The sequence below is a fragment of the Rhinatrema bivittatum genome, chromosome 14, assembly GCF_901001135.1.
Source record: "Rhinatrema bivittatum chromosome 14, aRhiBiv1.1, whole genome shotgun sequence".
NCBI classification, from domain to species: domain Eukaryota; kingdom Metazoa; phylum Chordata; class Amphibia; order Gymnophiona; family Rhinatrematidae; genus Rhinatrema; species Rhinatrema bivittatum.
Genome location: NC_042628.1, coordinates 10952613 through 10974235, shown reverse-complemented (window position 1 = coordinate 10974235; position 21623 = coordinate 10952613). Strand labels below are relative to the sequence as shown.

Genomic DNA, 21623 nt, shown 5'->3' with positions numbered 1-21623 from the left:
AAACAGAAATGAATCACAAACTGCAACAAGCCAGAGTCTGTATGCAATGCAGCAATGGACAAACAGAACCATCACTAGTCCTCATAAATCAGTCATCAAACATTAAAATCAAGGAATACAAATCAATCATATTAGTAAAACCATACTTCTAAAAAGAATATTTCCAACAAGATAAGGAATAGAATAACATCCGAAAATTAAGAGCTCATACAAAATTAAAAACATTTTCCAGGGGAGTGGCCAAGATGGCGACTGACTAAGAGGTTCGGAAAGCTCTCGCTGTTACAGCTCTACATTGTTTCCTGAATCTTGGACTTTTCCCGATAATTTTCATGCCTCACGCCAAGCGAAAAGCCAGGCTTCGTGAAAGCCTAGCTGCCGCTGAAAGCTCGAATAACCAACAACCTACCATCAAGAAGATTTTCGTATCAACGCCGATAGAGCCGGGAGCGAGGGCCGCTGAAATTGGAGACGTGGAGCGAGACCTCAGGTTTTACCACAGGGGGGCCTACCTACCCCTACTTCGGGAATCGATCAATCCCGCTGAGCCAACGTTAGAATCGAATCGGGACAATGATACTGAGGCCGCGAGAGGAGGTGAGCAGATACAAGTAAGATCTTTCCTGGTTAAACCGGCTAAAATATCCATGGAAACATTATGGGATGCGTTAGCCTCGATAGAAAATGCAATAATAGGCTTGTCAAAATCTGATTTTGAAATTAATAAAAATAGCAGGTACAATGAATGAAGAAAGAATAAATAAACAAGAGAAAAAAGTTTTGGAAGTGGAAGAGAAAGTGAAACAGATTGAGAAAAACCAACAGAACATAATTCACACTGAAAATGTTCAAAACAAGAAACTGGAAAATATAGAAAATTCTTTACGGAGTACAAATATAAGAGTGGTGAACTTTCCTATTATTTCCCAGATATCACCTACGGAACTATTCAAAAATTATTTAATTGCAAAGTTAAAGATTCCGAAGGAGGCACTCCCATTAATCACAAAAGCTTATTTTTTGCCGCAAAGGAAAGCTGGAAAAGACCAAGGAAATTTGGAATAATCGATACAGCTGAATGCAAGAATGCAAGAAGAAATAATCACAAAAAGAGGAGTATTACTAGTGGCTTTCGCCTTTATAGCTGAGAAGAATAGCATATTTCGGATGTACTTTAGAAATAGTACAGAGTTATTTTGTGGCCAAAAAGTGTTGGTGTACCCTGACATCACTAAGGCCACACAAGAAAGGTGAAGGAAATTCTTAAGTTTAAGATCTGAGGCACTAGTGATATGTTCTAAATTCACAGTTCATTATCCGTGCAAATGCTATATGAAGTATCAGGGTAATGATTATATCTTTTTTGAACCCTCGCAGTTAAAATTCTTTTTGGATGCTCACCCAAACGCGACCTGATCAGTACATATGGCAATTGTGTAGGCTATCTTAGTATCTACTTTTTACTTTATTTCCTTTTTTTTTTTTTGCTCCATGTTATATGGCTATTACTCCCCCAAGCATACCTTTACTTTAAGGGTGGTATAATATTGTAATAATAATAATCTTACAAGATTATATTGGAAGAAGTTAATTCCTTGATTTCTATTTGATGTATCACCTTTTAATTTCCTCACATTGTTATATCATGTGTAATTTTGAAATGCATTAAAACAAAAATAAAATTAAAATTAAAAAAAAAAACTTTCTAAACCATAAAATATTTCAAAATGACAGAGACAGACACCCAATAATTAAAACTAATAAGGATGGGAAATTCACTGCTCTCCATACCTGAAAACTTTTCATTTTCAGTCATCCTGACTATGATGTGGATTAATGGGGCAGCACAAACTTCCTTCACACACACACACATACCAGATAGGTTCCCATTCATTCACACACACCCCATTCATGCTCTTATTCACACATACACACATACCATAAGAACATAAGAAATTGCCTTGCTGGGTCAGACCAAGGGTCCATCAAGCCCAGCATCCTGTTTCCAACAGAGGCCAAACCAGGCCACAAGAACCTGGCAATTACCAAAACACTAAGAAGATCCCATGCTACTGATGCAATTAATAGCAGTGGCTATTCCCTAAGGGGTAGATTTTATAAATGTATGCGCGGGCATACTTTTGTTCGTGCACCAGGCGCGAACAAAAGTACGCTGGATTTTATAAGATACGCACGTAGCCGCGCGTATCTTATAAAATCCAGGGTCGGCGCGCGCAAGGGGGTGCGGAAAGCAGGTGTAAATCTGCGCGCGCCAGCAGGCTGCTGGCGCGCCATCACCCAACCTGGGGGCTGGTCCGGAGCCCTCGACCATGCCCCCGGGCCAGCACCACGCCCCCGGGCCCACCCCCGAAACGCCGCATCACTCGTGGCACGCCCTCCCCCCAACACGCGCGTCCCGGGGCTTGTGCTCGCCGCCGAGCCTATGCAAAATAGGCTCGGCGCGCGGAAATAGGAAATGCTTTGATATCAAATGATGTACGAGATTTATAATATATAATGATTATCCCTATGCTTAAGATGTTATATACATTTTATAAATAAATACACATGGACTATACTCATAGAGTCACAATCATTTTTTTTTCAAATTTTGATCCTGTTTTAAATTTATCTGCAGTATTTCTACATTGAGGCTGATGACAAAGCCGACTGCTGTTTTCCAGCAAATTGTTTAAAGAGGCATTTGAACATAGCCAGCTGAGAAAGGTAACTAGATGGTGCACCATCATCTCCCTTTCTTCCCAAAGGAACTTTGGTTCCTGCCCTGGTCGTGGTTACTCCAAACCCTTGCCACGGACTGACTGGCTGGGATTAGGACTCCGCCAACAGGAGTTGTACCAGACTCTTGGGCAAGGCAGGACAGGATCTTCCGCCTGGACCAGTCACCTCCCCCACAGGTTCAGCCCTTGGGTTCTGGTGGCCAGCAGACTTTGCTGGAACAGTGGTTGGACCGGACAGGGCCTGGAGCTAAGCTGAAGACTGAAGAAACGGCTGGGCTTGCAGGTAAGAGCTGGAGACCAGGCTGGAATGAAGACCCGGCTGGGCATGAAGGTCAAGGCTGGAAAACAGGAATTGAAGGCAAGGTAATGGTGAGGAACAAGGGCTAGGCAAGGAAAAGACTGGACTGAACCAGACCTTCTGTGTACTCTGTCTAAGGCCCAAACTAGAAGGCCCAAGGGCCACGCAGGAAGAGGCAGAGAAGAAGGGCTAAATAGGCTAAATAGGCTGAGTCATGGCCCTATTGAGAAGGTGGCTAGAGTGAGAGCAAGGTTAGTTCCGTGAAGATTTCCGCTGACTGGCCGATGGGAAGGCTGCATAGCACGCAGAATCGTTGCGCTATCCGATATGTTCCACAATAAGATTAGAGGGCAGCTAAACGTGCACTACCCTGAAGCGTGTCGCAGCTAACTTACAATCCAAAAGCTGTTTTCCACATTCGGAGCATTTAGTGTTGTGTTGTAGTGCTGTATACCGCTGGACAGAATCTCAGGTTCGGCACCGACCATTATCAGCCATCGCCGAAATGAGATGCTGAGGGAGGATGCTCCCTTCCAAAGCAAAGAATTGCACTGGGATGACGGTAAGAAGTTACCAGTGACGGAGCAAGTCCTGAAGGCATCACTGACATACTCTTCTCTTTCCTCTTTGGAGCGCTTGACCGAGCTGGATTCCTCTACATTTATTACATCCTGATACTCGCCCAGTGTATTCTGTTCCCAGGACCAGTGGCAGGAAGAACTGAGCGGTGACGCTGTTGCTAGGCCTACCATGCTTGCAAGACGTTTACAGTACTGCCAAGGTGTTTCTTCTCTTATCATTTGACGCATTTAAGCAAGGTGTTGTGTATTCCAAAGTGTCCACTCCGGGATGATGTGGTTAGTGCAGTTAGTATAGCTGTGTTTAAAAAAGGATTGGATAAGTTCTTGGAGGAGAAGTCCATTACCTGCTATTAATTAAGTTGACTTAGAAAATAGCCACTGCTATTACTAGCAACGGTAACATGGAATAGACTTAGTTTTTGGGTACTTGCCAGGTTCTTATGGCCTGGATTGGCCACTGTTGGAAACAGGATGCTGGGCTTGATGGACCCTTGGTCTGACCCAGTATGGCTTGTTCTTATGAAGACCGTGCGCCTTTTTAACCCCCGAGCTTTGCGCTGATTCTGAAAGCAAACGTGCATGCATGCTTTCCCTTTCAACTCGCTCCTACCTGTTTTTTCTGCAAGTGGGAATTTTGCTGGAAAAGTGTGCATGAAGATTTGAAACGATGTCTACACCACGCGTACTTTTCCTCCTCTGACCTAAACGTCCCTCTCTCCCTGCGCGGGAACGCAGCCTCTTTTCAGTGTGGCCTCACGTAGACGTGGCGCGGAATAACAGACAAACCTTTAGCCGCGGTGAAGGAGGGCAAATTTCTGCGAGATGATGCAGATGAAACGCTTTAAGACTTGCCCTCCCCATGAATTTCTTCTTCATGTTTAATACATTCTGTCTGAAGATCACTGTGTATTGTTTAAATGTTCTGCTTAACCTGTTTTGTTTTTTTTTGTTTTCTTGCTGCAAAACCAGGAAAAGGAATACTAGTTCATAATAATTACTTATTTGTAATACATCTACAACACAAGACTTCTAAGCAGCACACAGTGGGAATCCCAATGATTTTATTTCCGTAATAAAATAAAGAAAATTAATTAAAACAGAGCAAGGGCGCAGCAGTTGTAGACAATGGGATAACATCCGTGATTCCCTGTCAACAGAGCCAAAGATCAGGAACCTCCCCACCAATCTAGATTGTGAATGGGAATGTCAATTGTAAATATGAGCAGATCATTAACCATCTCTCTACTGTGTTATGCACAGGTAAGTAACATAGCAATGACAGAAGGAAAAGACCAAAGGTCCATCATGTCTGCCCAGCTAGTTTCTTAGGGTAGTAACTGCCGCTCGTTGCAGGTCACCCCCCAAGCCTTATGTTAAGGATAGTAACTGCCACTCCATGCAGGTTACCCCCATGTTTCTATCAAGGGCAGTAACTGCTGCTCTGTGCAGGTTACCCCCATGTTTCTGTTAAGGGCAGTAACTGCCACTCCAGGCAGGTTACCCCCATGTTTCTGTTAAGGGTAGTAACTGCTGCTCTGTGCAGGTTACCCCCATGTTTCTGTTAAGGGCAGTAACTGCCACTCCAGGCAGGTTACCCCCATGTTTCTGTTAAGGGTAGTAACTGCTGCTCTGTGCAGGTTACCCCTATGTTTCTGTTAAGGGCAGTAACTGCCGCTCCGTGCAGGTTACCCCCATGTTTCTGTTAAGGGCAGTAACTGCCGCTCCGTGCAGGTTACCCCTATGTTTCTGTTAAGGGCAGTAACTGCCGCTCCGTGCAGGTTACCCCCATGTTTCTGTTAAGGGTAGTAACTGCCACTCCATGCAGGTTACCCCCATGTTTCTGTTAAGGGCAGTAACTGCCGCTCCGTGCAGGTTACCCCCATGTTTCTGTTAAGGGCAGTAACTGCCGCTCTGTGCAGGTTACCCCTATGTTTCTGTTAAGGGCAGTAACTGCCGCTCTGTGCAGGTTACCCCCCGAGCCTTATGTTAAGGGTAGTAACTGCTGCTCTGTGCAGGTTACTCTCATGTTTCTGTCAAGGGTAGTAACTGCCTCTCCATGCAGGTCACACCCCAAGCATGCTAAGGGTAGTGATATTAACTTTCAAAACCAAGCAATTGTCAAACCCATAACAAAATTACCGCTAGCAACATTTTTACAGGGTGAGCAGCCTTCTTGATAATTCAGACAATGCTGCTTGATCGTGGTTTGCCTTTGGACTTGGTCCTAGAAGCCGTCCTGCACTTTTTCCTTAATGTCTGTGTATTAGCACTTCGGACAGTAAAAGTCAAGGGCCCAGCATTGGCTGCCGTCCGAATCTAGTCCCCGTGTCTTCCGTTAGGGGTGGTGGCTGCCGCTCCTTGCCCCCTTTTCTTCATCCCATCTCTAGCCTTTAGGGATCCACAGTGTACTGGATGTAACAAAAACAGGTAACACAGTGCTAATTAATGAAAAGCCAGCACTATTTAAGCTCTTCATCCCTCTTTGCATTCTGCAAACCCTACGAATGTATTTGTTCTCAGTGATTTCTCCGTTAGCACGTGGAAGGCTCTTCTCATGCATGAATTGCTATAACTTGAACCCTCACCACCTCAACAGGATAGCAACAGGTTTGGGCCTGGCCTGGGAAACTCGCGTGAGCAAGTTTAAAATCTCACTGTGAATTCGAATTAGCTGAAGGTGGGGATTGAAAGATGGAGAGCAGTGGCTAGGAAGTGTTGCCGTGTTTAATTCCTAGGAAGTGTTTAATGCCATGTTACCTGTATATCCCTATATAGCCTACCCTCCTTCTTAGCTAATCCCTACATTTATTCACGTTATTTTGACGAGTTATTGTTGTCTATTTAATATTTATGTTCTTATGACCAGAAACCCTGTTTAATGTAACGCCTTAACCGCGACAGTTTTGTTCTATGGAAACCAACTTGATTTGATATTTGTATCGAGAATGTCGGTATATAAAAATCCTAAATAATTAATTAATTAATTAATTCATCCCTACGGACGTCCACCTGAACCTGTGGCTGCTCTGCGCTGAACGTCTTTCACGCACTGATGCTCCCTTAAAAAGTCTTATCATTCACTAGAAATCTAGGACTCTCTCTTCTCTCTTACTTGCCTCTCATGTTTTGTTAATGGTTTTTTTATTACTGCCTGCCAGAGCATTAATGTCTCATATCCACGCTGTTCAACGACTAAACCTGTCCAGGAGCATCAGATGGGACAGGCGAGACAGGAGCCTGCCCGGGGCGCCAAGTATTCTCTCCCATGGCTGCATCCTTGGAGGTGGAAATCCAGATGGGCTCAAGGGGGTGTGGGGGAGGTTGTTTTGCTTTTATTTGCATTCATTGGTGAAGCATTTCTCATTCCATTCTATTGGTTTTGGGGGTTTTTTTGTAATTTTGTGTGAAAAGAAAAAAAATGGTAGTAGCAGCCAGTCCTGTGTCCCTTCCCTGTCCATAAAAATCACGATTCTTAGAAAAAAAAGTCCTGCAGCAAATTTTTTCCCCATCTCCATCCCCCACTTCCCAGCTTATCTGCAATCATAAGCATCTGCACAGGGCAGCAACAATGCACAAATGCTCCTGCCTGGCTTGTACTCTATTGAAAATGGCACCAGGGGGGCCCTGAGGCTGGCGCTATATTTTTGTACAGGGGGTACTTCTGTAAAGTGACCTATGTACAGTACATTGCAGCGGTCTAGTTGGGATAGGACAAGTGGGTATACAAGGGTGGCCAAGTTGTCGCTAGGTTTACCTGGTTAAGGCAAGCATTCCTCACTTCCATGTTTAGTTTGGTATCCAGGATGGCGGCCATGCACCGAACCTCAGACTTTGAGGGGAATTGTTCAGTGCAAGTTTTAACTCCAGCAAGGGGCACAGGTGTTAATGTCTCTGTTTTGTTGGGAACGAGCTGAAGTTTGTACCTCTGCATGGCAGTTCATTATTTTTGCATGGCTCTGTATCTGTCAAGAGGCCACGGACATAAAGCCCTGAATGTCATCAGCACGGACAAAATACCGGTGCCCCCATTTCCTAATTACATCATTGAGTGGCCCGAGATAGGGGAAAGGCTCGATTCCTGTAGGTTTGCCAGCTGAGCAGTCACCCACCGTGCCCTGTTGTATTCTTCCTGTTAGGTGTGACCAAAACGGATTTAAGGTTGGGTCCTTGGTTCCGCTGCCCGATAGCCTATTAAAGGATGTTATCATCACTAGGGATCTGCAGGTGAAAACAATTTTCAGTTTGGTTCATTTTTCTTGCTTCAGTTTTTTAATTTAATTTTTTCATTTTTGGCTTAGTGGTTTTTTTCGCTGTGTGGTTCATTTCCTGAGCTGAAAAACTTTAAACAACCAAAACAAAAAAGGCCTCCCCAAGGCCCTCCAAGCCCCCTACCAGCCCGAGCTCAGTCAGGGCCTCTCCACTCGCCATTCCCGCACTGTAAAACATTTCCAGGCCCTCACTTACCCCATATTCCTGCAAGGTCCAAATGGTAGGAGTGGTGCCCATGTGCTCCTGCTCTCCTAGAAATTGCCAGGCTCTATGCTTGAAAAGATGGGGCCGGCGGCCTTCAGTTTGGTGCAAAAGTGACAACAACTTGGTGCCCGTCCGAGCCAGCCAGCGCCATTTTCTTGTACGGTTGGCTGTACAGCACCGGCACCAATTTTTGTATGGAAAATTCCAAAAGGCCGTCCCCATTGATGAGAAAAGGCAGAGGTGGGGGCAGGAAGGATTGGGGATTGCTCCCGCCCCTGGTTGGGAACCAGCTTTAAAGGTCTGGAGTGGCCTGTAGGGGGATGGGAGAGTATTTGAGGGGGCCCCACAGGGGCAGCAGAGTTATGTAAAAATGGCACCTGGGGCTTGATTGCACTATTGTAAAATGAACCAAAAAATCATACCCCCCACTCCTGCTTGACATTTGTATTAATTTAACTCCTCTGTCTGCCATCATATGTCCTGATATATGTATATGTGCAGCTAGGGGTATTGTGTATATGCAAGGAAATAAGTCTTCTGCTAGATTGAAGCCCAGCAGGAGGCTGAGAGAGGGTCTCCAAATGTCCTTTTCACTAACCTGGGCAACCTAAAATAGAATTAACCAGGTTCTGAAATTTAGGGCGAGGTATTGTGTCTGATTCACCCAAGTATGTTGTGTTTAAATTAAAAAAAATGCTCCCCTCTCCCTTGCATTTCCCTGTACAGCTCCTGCTCATATTTACATTTCTTAGTGCTAACACTAGAAAATCACCCAGAAGCAGCGACCCAGCCTCTCTCATCAATCCCAGCCCAAGCTAACGCAAGGAAAGATTTACGTGTAGTACTTTGTGAAGGTTTCTGAGATGTGTGTGAACGAGCAGCGTCAGCTCTCGGTGGCTGCTGCTAAACGTCCCCTGTGTGCACAGAGGAAATGAAAGCAGCGTGCTATAGTCCCACACAGATGATTTCCTGTCTGCCTGAACCATGATTAGCAAGCAACCCATGAGGTCCAGTTTCCACACCTCCACAAAGGGATGAAGCAGCGAGAGGGTGCCTGATTTTTAAATAAAAAGAGAACCTGCCTTTAAGAAGGCTCGGGCCTGCACGTGAAACTGATCCCTTGGTGGGAGCAAGGCTCGAGTGGATCTCTGCTAAATACGGAAGAGCATTCAGTGTGTTGATTTCAAACTGAATCTCCCAAGCAGCACTGGTGAGGTAAAGAGTCAGCACATCCCAGCCATCTGCTTCATTCAAACTCTGCAATCAGCCAGGGGAATACCTTTTATATATCTCATATTTACTCAGCACCACCCTCAAGCAGAAGAATTCAAATTAACACTAAGTAGGAAGAGGACCCTTAAGGGTGAAGAACTACAGGCTGTGTGTTGGGGTTTGTTTTTTTTTAACACAGTCCCCATTTTAGAAAAAAAAAAAGAGTGATTTATTTGAAGTTGTTGATTCCTAGAGAACAGCACTAGGTCACTTTCCTACTCTTTTTGCAGTGTCCTGGGCCAGTAATTAGGAGCCACTTTAGTGGTCTGTGGCATAGCACAAAGACGACAATGGAAGCTGGAGGTCGATAATCAAAAGCCCATCAGACAGGTAACTGAAAAGCCACAGAAGTTATATAAGGTACTTGGAGCCTGGATTGGCCACTGCTGGAAATAGGATGCTGGGCTTGGTGGACCCTTGGTCTGACCCAGTAGCGCAAGGCTTATGTACTCGAAAAACTGGTGCTAAAATTGGAAATGCAGTCTAGAAATATTATTTTTCCATGATTCTATGAAAACAGTCACCACACTAATGAATTGTTTAAGGAGCTGATATTGCATCCTTCTTACAGAGGTAGCCATACAACAGAGCCTTAAAAAGAGAAGTGTACTAATTATACATTTGTACATACAAAACTATAACAATAATCGTCTACTAATATATAATTTAAGGCACATTTTATACAAACATTTTTTTTAGATAATTTTCTATGTAAATCTTTATGTGACCATTACAGTTTAAGAATTCAATCATATCCTGTCATAGCTGAAATAATTACCACCAAAAATCAGTCCAAGTGGGAAAGGTAAGGATGTAAAAAAAATTCAAGTTCAAAACCTATCCCAAAATCATATTTTTTGTATGTCAACGACTTAATTCTTGGTGCGGGTAAGTGCCACTAAGGGGCTACAGGTCTATATTTTAAATTACAAAGGTAAAAATATATAAAATATAAAGAGTGAAATACTCTGGACCGATGATTAATGGAGGGCTCGTCATAAGGCTCTGGTTGAACGTTTTCTGTTCTGCTCACATACGAGGGTCCTTTAAAAACACATTTATAATTTACAGCTAGCCGTAACAGGATTAAGTTGTTGATACATACAAATAAAAGGTTGTGGAATAGGTTTTAGACTGGATGCCAGCATTAACAGCTGAAATTACAATTGCTCATTCTGTTTATAAACTTAATGAACAGTTTACTATGAGCAAACTTCATTAACAGAGGGTATGTCATACAGAGCGCTGCACAAATACAAAAGTTTAGAGTGATTCTGAAAGAGCATGGAAAGTCTGTAAAAGATTTAGTGCTGAAGAGACAGTTTACCTCCCCACTCTCTCCTTTTAACGTTTTCTTTCTAAAGAAAAACAGCAGTTTTTACATTCACAACTGAGTGAGATTTAAGATCATCACTGCCCAGGATGAAAAAGCAAACGGTTTTGTCTGCAGAAACAAATTCAGAGTTCTGAGAGACTGCTAGCAGGAAGACTGACCATGATTATCTTAATGAGGTGCAAAGTCCCTTTTTTTCTAGAGCCTCAAAACAAACAGTGCATTTAAAAGCAAGTAGATAAAAAGAAAAAAAAATGGCTTAAATTGTACAGCACCAATTCAATGTGTAACCCACCTTTCTAAACCCTGACTGGTGACAGAATGTGGGCAAGATAAGGTTAAGCAAACCCATCCCCCCACCCCTAAATAGGAAAGCTTAAAAAAATGGTACAAGGAGTCGTGGTGATATTGCCTGAAGGTGGTAAAGCAGCTACCACAACATGGTAATCAGAAAAATCTTTCCAGGTTCAATAATTTTGCAATGTATAGATAGGGTTTAAAATGCAGACCCAGAGAATGTCGACGTTTAAAACCGCCTGCACCGCCGTAGAATGTACTCCCGTTCTCATTTGCATATTAACTCTGGCAAGCTAAGCACCTATAACTGGGATGGGGGTGGGAACAGCTGCTCTGCCCGGTGGCGATCATACCTAATTAGTTACGGTTTTTCTTTCCAGGATACCTTAAAGAGAGTCTTGACCAGGCCCCGTGAATTAATAGGAATGCAAATCGGTCCCCTGAACATTCTAATTCAGCTTAGAAATGGGGAGGGGGCCCAGCCAGAGGCCCCTCCCTCGATGTGACCAAAGGTTTGCCTGTGGCAAAAAACTGAGAAGCGGAAGGTAAAACACCTTGGGGGACGGGGGCTTCATTATAAAACATTTCCATGCAGATGCTATAAAACCGGTGCACCCGCAGCTTGCCCTCTCCCCAATCCCTCATTTTGAAAAGGGAAAACTCCGCGGGAGTTGGAAATTAACTTGCAGGTGCACCTGCACCCCACCTGGGGCTATTTTCAAAGCCTCAGCCCTCTATGCACATGAGATTTCTGGGATGAACTCTCGTGCCCTCATGCTGAACGCTTTTTTTTTTTTTTATTTACAGGCACATGGTGAAAGGATTCTCATGCTCCCAGATGATGGGACTTGTGCACGCCTACCGTCTTAGCTGCTGGTCCAATAAAATGGTAGCACAGTCCACAGCGATCCCATTATTTTCACCGCAGTGCAAATAAATCCAGATACTTTAATAACAACATTTTTTTTTTAAGCAACTAGGCCAGCCCCCCCCTAATGGAATTCCTGTACCATATTTGTTGCTTCAGACCAGGTCCTCTTGCAAGCAGCTGGCTCCCGGTCCATTTGTGATAAACAGGAAGTGCCTGTATATCAGAGGCTCAGTTTAGAGGTGGCGAGTATTGTTACGGCTGCACATAATTTATCAGAGCAGGAATGAAGAGCTCGCTCAACTCTGCTCTGAATCAGAGTGTAGGACTAGGTCAATCAGTCCTTCTAAAATAAGGAGTCTCTCTTTCTCGCTGGCCGAGATGGCGGCACTATGACAACGTCATCTGAATCATCCGACGGCACCTCGGGCGCAGGTGTTGGCGAAGTTGATTGGTGGAGGCTTTGGTAAAAATGGGCTGAAAAATTAAAAAGAAAAGAAGGCTCAGTGATCTTAAAAAAAAAAACTCTTTTCAGTCTACATCCTCTTCCTTCTCTATAGACTGCAGGAATAGATCAATCAATCAATCGACACGCACCTGACGAGAGTGGTTGAGGCGACGGACTGCGTTCGAGTGGCGTTCTCCACCTTTCTCCGTCTCCTCCAGCCCCTGAAAGCTCGTCGCCATCATCTGAAACGACACCTACCGCTGCCGAATGACAGTGAAATGCTGCAGGCAGAGAACCTCTCCTCCCTGTCTGGGATGGAGATACCACAGCGCACCGCTCAACTTAGTCTCAAGTCATTCTACCCTCCTTTAGCATACTGACAACTAAACCTAGAGCTCACCCCCAGCCTAATCCTGGAAAGAGGAAGTCTGAAAATAAAAAAAATATGGGCTTTGGTGCTCTTCTGCTTCAGGGACATGGCTCCAGCGTCAGTCACGTTAGCGAGATTTTTCTGAACCTTTGACAGCAGTGGAAGGCTTATCGTTGGGTCACCCTTCCACCTTTCATGGCGTTTCCCATCGGAGCAACAGTAAAATACAACGTCATGCAGGAGTGGGTTCTGAAGCCCGACAGGATGCACTGAATATACTCATGTACAGGTAGACCTCATGGTATAAGTCGATGTGCGATTTTGAAACCAAAATCTATCAAAATCCACTGGCCCATGTATAAGTCGAGGTTTAAAATGAGCAATCAGGAAGGATTAAAAAAAAAAAAAAACCCCCAACCCAACCCTTCAAATTTCCTTAAATATGAAGCCCCCACTCTCCCGACCCCCCCCCCCCAAGACTCACCCAAAGTCCCTGGTAGTCCAGTTGGGGGGGGGGGGGGGGCCTGGGAGCAATCTCCCACTGCCGGGCTGTCGGCTGCCAGTATTCAAAATGGCGCGGGGGGGGGGGGGGGCCATTGCTCCTACCAACGGCACCGGTATCCCCTGTCACATGGTAAAGGCAAAGGGCCACTGGACCACCAGAGACTCTGGGGGAATCTTGGGGGGGGGGGGGGGCTTTATCTTTAATGAAATTTGAAGAGCTGGGGCGGGTTTTGGGGTGGTTCTTGTTTAAATGGAATTTTAACAAAAAAAAAAAATTCCGATCCGGGGGTGGACCAAAATGGCCGACCCCCAACCAAAAACGGGTACAAAATAAAAAAACCCCACAAACTGTGCACAACTCTAGTGTGCATTTATACGTCACGCCCGCTTCCTGGGGCTTGACTTATACACGCGTGTAAATGGTACCTTCCACATAACATAATTAGCTTGTGGATGCTGCAGAGATTGGAATTACCTGGAGAAGGCTGTCTGAAGGGTGACGGCTTCCTGGGGGATGGTGAAACAGTTTTCTTTTGTCTACGGTTCTTAACGGGACTTGTTCTTTCACCCGCAGGACTGGATGCAGAAGGGTGAGAAAGACACAGTATCTGAGACACACGTCACATTAGTTCATTTGCTCAAGTCACCAAGAATCACAGAGATCTAGGGACACTGAGCACCCAGTCCTGACCAGAGGGAGTCGGACAACAATGAATGATTTTGTTCACGGCTACCAGGCGACTAGGGTAATCTAGTCTGCCAGAAGAGATTCGGGAGGGGAGAGTCTGAGAAGCATAATAGATGGTATTAGCAGATTACAGTCAGAAGGTTTTAATTCCTGTCCCCAAAGATGAATTAAAAGTTCTTTTCGTATGGCCGTTTTTCCCCTTTGCGTGCAGTATAGATGATGCAGGAAAGCCTAGTGCCTCGTCTAAGTGTTCTACCTAGGAAGAGACCATCTACTGCACTCGCTGCTTCAGTGATAAATCTTATTGCAAGTGGCCCAGCCGAAGCACCACTGCATACAGTGCTACGCAAGCATCCTTAGGGCATCAGCCTTGTTTTATCAGCTGTTGTTCCCCGTTACCTACCTGTGCTGATGCTGGTTTGTACGTGCCAGATGTGCTCGGAAAACTGACTGGAGGGTACTAACAGCTTCCTCTGCACCCTTGTTGGAAATCCAGCTTGATGAGCTGTCACGGCAGGACATACTAGGATCCTACAAAAGTCACACCAGAGGATCAAAAAAGGATTCATTGATTAAAACAAAAAGTTTTATGGTTTCCCAATCAGACATACTTTGGACCTATAAATACTCTATACCATCTCTGGTCTTCAAACCATTTAAAACAATGCAAAATTGAAATGAGCAGAAGACCAGTCAGCCTACTCTGGGAGACCTAGGTTTGGAAATATCTAAGTGGATCCAGCTGTAAAGAGCAAAAACACCACCAGAAGGGATTGCCACTCTAAAAGCAATGGTAGTAGGATACCTTCTCTGAAAGGCTGGTAGATCTGGGCCCGCAGGTATTGCTTGATGAAAACAGCTTCTGCCGAGCTAAATGTCCCCTGAAAGCTGCCTGAAGCACCACAGCCACCTAACAGCAAAAAGGAAATGTTTTAGCACGGGAGACACAAGATAATAAAGTCACCAATTTCAACTTTTCAAATAACATTGCCATAATTATTAAACTGAAGAAATTGGCAATCACAGTAGCTGATGTAAACCCACACTATGGAAGGATTCAGACTGGGGTTTTTGGTTTTTTTTAAACTCCCATCCCATTACACTCAAGCGGAGGAGAAGTCTAGTGATTAGAGCTGCAGGCTGTGAACAGGAAAAGCCAGGGTTCAAATCCTGCTGACACTCCTTGGACAAGTCACTTCATCCGCCATGGTCTCAGGAACGTGCTTAGATTGTAAGCCCTCTGAGGACAGGAAAATACCTGCACTACCTGAATGTATTCTGCTCTGAAGTGCCTGAAAGGCGGAATATACATCAAATAAATAATAAGTACTCAATCTCTATGTCCCCAGTTAAGAAACCAAACTACAGTACAATAATAATTGCACTAAGCCCGGATTTCATAAGACGCCTTACAATATAGAAAACACAGAGAAGAAAATCAATGTGATCTGAATCAGAAGTAGCAAAGCTAAATAATTTAGGATGAAACCTCAAACCTAAAGGGCTAGGACAAACAATGCAAATGGAGAAATTACTTACCTGATAATTTTGTTTTCCTTAGTGTAGACAGATGGACTCGGGACCAATGGGTTTATACTCCCCTGCCAGCAGATGGAGACAGAGTCAGGTTTCAAAGCTGACGTCACCCTAGATGCACCCTGCAGTGACCTCAGCCCTTCAGTATTCTCTTCAAAAGCCACTGTGGACATAGTATTGAAAAATATTGATTAAAAACTTAAAAACTGATAACCGCTTCTGTACTCAACCAAACAAACAGTGAACCCCAGTAAGATTACAGATGCCCTGATCTAGGGACTGGATGACGGCTAATCCATAATCTCCTGGAATCGATATCCACTCCACAGGGGGGAAACCTTGGCACCATTCTTGGGGCAGCCGTGGGCGGGATGCTGAGTCCATCTGTCTACACTAAGGAAAACTAAATTATCAGGTAAGTAATTTCTCCATTTTTCTAGCGTGTAGCCAGATGGACTCAGGACCAAAAGGATATACAAAAGCTACTCCCGATCAGGGCGGGAGGCTGCCTGGGCCAATCTGGAGCTACTAGTAGGACTAGTCCCCTGTGGTGCTCAATTCTGTGATTGACCCTGCCATGGAGGGAAGGCGTATAGCAACTCTTCTCCCGGCCAGGTCTGAACAAGAGCATCGATCCCCAGGGACCACTGATCTCTTCTGCAACTGAAAAACTGTGGAACCTTCGCACTGTGAGATGCGGCCAGCAGGCCCCAGTGATCTTCTATCAGCTGAAAGGTTTTGGCCGACAATGCCCACTCTCCTGTATCTAAACTCTCCCTGCTTATAATGTCTGCTCTGACATTGTCTTTTCCTGTAATGTGGGAGGCTGAGGTCTTCTGTAGATGTATTTCCACCCATTCCATAAGGAGGTCTATCTCCTGTGACACTTACTGGCTTTTGGTTCAACCCTGGCGGCTGACGTAGGCTACCGTCGTTGCTTTGTCGAAATTGCGCAGACCGCTTGCCCCTGGAGTATGTGGCTGAATTGTGTCAAAGACCTGTTTAAGGATGGACTCCATCTGTCTATCATGCTTATCCTTTAAGTCTGCGCCTCCCTCCACCGGGATAGTTGTTCGCTTCAAAACAGCGCAGACCAGCGCATCCACTTTAAGGAAATGCAGGCGTTCTCTCGCCGCCGGATCCAGTGGGTATAGAGCTTCTAATGCTCGTCCACCTTTAAAACTTGCTTCTGAGGCATCCCATTCCAGGTCAATCAACTCCTGGATGGCATCCAGTAATGGAAAGTAGCAAGAGGCTTTCCATAGGGAAATGAGAATGGGATTCTTCTTTGGTTCCGACTTAGAGCCCCAGGAACTCCCAGCATCTTCAGGGTCTGGGAAACCAGGGCCAGTAATTCATCTCTATGGAAAAACCATAACATGGTCCGATATGATTCTAAACCAGGGGAGGATTTTTCCATCTGCCAAGGAATCAGGATCTTCCTCTTCATCCGTGCCGTCCGGGTCCCTACCAGGGACACCCTTGGTGAGGCGATGCGTGCCTCGAGGTCTGCCGATAGGACTGGGAGAGGGAGGGCTTAGAGGCCGAGGTTCTGTCCAGAGAGGAGTAAGTGAGGTAGCAGACTGCGCCTATACGAAGGCCTTGAAACAATTCCACCAAGAGAAGGCAGCCGGGGGTCCATGCCTAGCCCAGGAGGTACTGGCGCAGGTGCTGCTAAATTTCCCTCTCCCATGGATGACCCTGTCCCAAGGTTACTCAGATCCTGGGTACTTCAGGTTAAGGCTGTGGCCGACTCATCCTCTGAATGGGAGGAGCCGGGCTTAGCAAAGTCCAGGGAGGCCAACTCTCCCAGGGCTTCCTCACAGTGCTGACATAAGCAAGAATCCAGGTCAGACTGTGCAGCCCTAATATGACAGCGCAGAGAGAAAGGCGCTTATGTTTCTTTGCTGCTGGAGCCACTGGCGACGGTAACTGCGTGTTCAGAAGGCTCATGCTTAAAATTTTATGCGCACAGATTTCGGGCGCCTATGCAGGCTACAGCAAGGTGCATGCATAGCCCGTGCGCCCAGCTTTACTTGTATTCTGCGCCTAATAAGTTGTGCACGTATGTACGAGTGTGATCTTATGCGCACAGCATATGCACAGAGCCGACATGCACTGTGCGTACTAACGCTCTATGGTGGGTAATACAGCATGAACAAAGACACGCGCAAGATGCGCCACCGTGGCCTACCACACAGTGTGCCGACCAAGCCTAAAGCGGGGCCTTGCCCTTCGAGGGAGGGGCCGCTCAACCCGCTCGGAAGCCCACTTCCCCTTACCCCAACGGGATTGGGACCTCATCGTTACAGCGCACTGAGCTAAGAAACCGGAGGAACCCCTCCAAAACATCTCTGAATTGGGAAGTAAATCTTTTTTTTTTTTTTTTTACTTACCCGCTGAGTACAGAGACAGTCTCCAGCTGTGGGGGAGAGGGCTTTGGCTGTCACTGTTGCACTCGGCTTCCTGCTCCCACTGCCTTTCAGTTGCTTAAGCAGCAAAGTCCACGCCGAGAACCGGCTACCGGACCAAGGCACACCACTGAGGGATCTCGAAAATCACTTCAGGAATTGTCAACTGGGGGAGGGACCTTTAGGTATCACCGAAGGAGAGCGGGTCTCAATCTTTTCTCCAATTTAAAAGTAGAATTTTTTCTTCCAAAAAGTACAGCCATCCCCATAGGGAAAGCACGTCCTCTATCTGCTGGAGACGGAGAAATACTGAAGGGCCGAGGTCACTGCAGGGTTGTATCTAGGGTGACGTCAACTTTGAAACCTGACTCCGTCTCCATCTGCTGGCAGGGGAGCATAACCCCATTGGTCTTGAGTCCATCTGGCTGTACACTAGGAAAGTACAAACTCACAGAGAAAAGTAAGAGACTGAAGTGGGCAGCCTGAGCCACAAAGAATGGAGGATGGCATCCCCAGGCTGTCCCGTGGGGTACAGTCCATGGCTGGTGTTAAGCTAGGTTTAAATCTAAGGGAAGCAGAAAGCTAGGACTGACTTAGCTACAGCTAAATGATGGAATCCAGCCAATGCAATTCAGTTATTAATTCTAGCATCAGCATGTTTTTCAAATCCCATAAATTATGTTCTCAGTCTTGAAACACTGCAGACAGCACATACATCAGGCTCCATCCGGACGTACCAAAAAGATGCATTATGGAACAAGAACACAAGGGTAAATGATTAAAGAACTTTTCTTAATTGTCCTTTTTAGTGTCGTCGTCCCCCCAAATAAGCAAGGAAAGAACTGCAGATCAGTTCTGATGAAGCACTTTTTCTCTCCTAACCCTGATTTTCTTGGAAATGTACATCCATCTGCCTGTGCAGACTGCAGTACTCACAGTGCCACAAGGTGTCAGCATCATTTATTATAATAAGATATTGCCATCTTTTGGCCAGCCGAAGAAAGTCATTTTCCCCTATTTTAAGCTGCATCTCCAAGTTTCAAGATAACAAGTTATTGTGGTTTTAGGTTTTATAGAGATCTAACTATTCTGAAAAAATTGCTTTGTTAAATGGTTTGAGAGATATTGTGCATACACACAGTAAAAGCACGTGATTTCTGCTATTTTTCTAAAAAAAAAAAAAGAAAATTAGCTATATTTTTGCTTTGTCTGTTTGTATGCACATTCTCTCAAATCAGCAACCAAATTTTTACGAGAGGTAGAGTTATATAAAACCTAGAAATAGGAATAACGTTTTCCCAGAGGACTTTAGGATCTAACCCCAAAACTGGGACAAATCACTTGTTCAGCTGCAGTATAACAGACGACACTGACACCTTGTGGCCACTGTGAGCATTGGGCCTCCATTTCCATCTTTCTGTCAATAGTTTCCCTAGTTTCAAAGCTACTTTGGTCTCTGTTCTTGCAATGAATTAGCCTCTGTATCTTTTCATTAAGCTTTGCCCTGCCTTCCACACCTCTTTAAAGTGTTTGCATTTGCAACTTCCTGCATTCTGGGGGAATTTCCAGGTATACTGGGAAGGGAAAACAGCTGGGCGATCAGCTAGGCAGTGGGAGTCGGGGAGCAAGATACCCCCTGAAGTGGCTGAGGGGGGTGGCATGAGTGAAGGCAGTACTTTTCAGTGGGGGTGGTAGGGGGCGCCAGTTTCAGTTTTCACACAGGGCACCGGTTAGCCTAGAGCTGGCCCTGGGTAAGCTGCTGTGGTACGTACAGGGAATTAGGTTTTTTTTGCCATCCCCAGGCACTTCCCCCCACCCCCAATTAGGTCAGACTTAATGAAGTCTGGGGTCTATACTGGATGAAAAAGAACCCCAATATAAACCCCTGCACCTGGAGTTCAGTAAACACAGCCTGCATTCACAGAAACTCCAACAATGGGTGCAAAGCAGAACTAGGAGGATCATCCTTCAATTTACCATACAAAAAAATATTCAAATGTTGATGCCACTTCAGTAACAGTGCAAACACCCTCCACACTAGCAGGCCCTCTGTGATGCAGCATAAAGTTACTCAGAACCTATACAGCAAACTTTTCATGCCAAAACAGCACTCACTCTCGGGACTCAAACAGCAACAATCCTAGCTATGAAAAGGCAACAGACCTTTGAACACAAAATACCTCCTACTGGAAAAACGAAACAAGTAGGATTGCTACAGAGCCTTAAACAGAAACTGCATGCTAGCAAAATATCTACCTGTGTCACACACACAGAGCATAGACAGATCCTCAACAAGTACAAGAATAAGTGATCACAAATTAGAAATAGAAACACAAAAGCAAAAACTTTAACAGGAACAAGAAGCCAGATTCTGCTTGCAGTGCAACACCACAAAAAAAAAAAAACCAAACAAACTGAAATGCATTTGCTCCTGTGTTGTGCAAAATACAAAGATATCACACATGCACATTCCCAAAACGGACATATTCCATTCACTAAACTGAAAATAAAACACTTCTCTCTACTTTTGCTGTCCGGACTTTTTATTTTTCTAATCGTCTTGGTCCTCATCTCTTTTTTTTCTACTTTCCTGTTGTCAGTTTATTAACTCCTTTTTCAGGGTCTCCTGTTCATTTTCAGTTTCTTCTCTATCCTTCTGGTTTCACTTCTTTCCCTACATTCTCTCTGATTAATTTTTCGCTTTCCATTGCTCTCTGCCTCACTATAAGATCATAGCTAGATTTCCTGCCTTCTCCCAGCCCTTCCCTCGCTCTCTCCCTTGTTGGACTGCTCCTTTCACCAGCTCTGTATTAGATGTGGAGGCGTATCCTAGTGGTTGCAGCAGCAGCAGGCTGGGAACCAGGAAGCCAGAGTTCAAATCTCACTTGTTCTCTTTGCGACCTTGGGAAGTCACTTTACCATCGACTGCCTTAGGTACAAACCTACAGCCTCATTTACCAAGCATTTTCCCATAAACGCAGAATGGGAGAAAAGCCTGAGGGATTTTAAGCCCTCTGGGGACAGGGAAATACCTGAATGCAATCTGCTCTGAAGTGCTGAAAAGTGGAATATACATCAAATCAAATAAATATCTCGCTCCCTTTCTTAGCCTTTCCCTCAAAAGCTGCTTCATTTCTTGCTCTTTGAAACTCTTTCCCTTCTTCAGTTTAAAGCACTCCTCACTTTCCATCCCTTCCACCCTCCCCAACTTCCAACCCTTCTCTCCTCTCCCAATTCCCCTTGACCTTACACACTCCTTCCATCATCATCTCCCTCACCTTCCACCTCTTACCTTTCATCCTATCCGCTCCCCTCTCTCACCTTCTGTTCTCCCCTCCACGTCTGTCAATCCCCCTCACTTCCATCCTTCCCCTCTCCCTCACCTTCCAAAGCCCTCCCCCCAACCTTTTATCCTGCTCCCTCTTCTCCCTTACATTTCTTCCCTCTCGAACCCCCCCCCCCCCCTGCAGCCCAACAGGTAGGAGAGCAGAGCAGGCGGCCATGGCTTTTAACTTCCCCCTCTTGCCGCCAGCTACTTTCCATCCTGAGCACATCTGCTGTTTTTGAACCAAACCATGCAGGAGGGAGAAGAACCGGTGGCAAGAGGAGGACGTTAGAAACACCAGCCACCGGCTCCACTCTTGTGTGTGTTGGTCTCTGGGGCACAACCGCTGATCTTCAGCCCTGCGGTGCGGGCCATCTCGGGATGGGGAGGAGCGGCAGCAGTGGCAAAACTGTTCTTCAGCCCCATGGGCCACGAGGAAGCCAGCGCACCACTGTTGGGTCCCACAGGCCTGCAACCA

General features: G+C 45.4%; 1 protein-coding gene across 9 annotated transcripts in view; it reads right to left on the bottom strand.

Annotated features, from left to right (window-relative positions):
- Positions 1-9899: 9899 nt before the first annotated feature.
- Positions 9900-21623, bottom strand: part of IQCE (IQ motif containing E) — a 33269-nt gene continuing 21545 nt past the window's right edge. For 6 of the 9 annotated variants that reach the window (XM_029577543.1, XM_029577542.1, XM_029577541.1 and 3 more), the window contains 5 exons: positions 14679-14783; positions 14277-14404; positions 13661-13761; positions 12461-12571; positions 9900-12340 (listed from right to left, as the gene is read on the bottom strand). In XM_029577543.1, coding sequence (XP_029433403.1) covers positions 12210-12340; positions 12461-12571; positions 13661-13761; positions 14277-14404; positions 14679-14783 — 576 coding nt within the window. In that variant the 3' untranslated portion in view covers positions 9900-12209. The remainder of the gene's footprint in view (positions 12341-12460; positions 12572-13660; positions 13762-14276; positions 14405-14678; positions 14784-21623) is intronic. The other 3 variants (XM_029577544.1, XM_029577545.1, XM_029577549.1) reach the window with 3 other exon arrangements.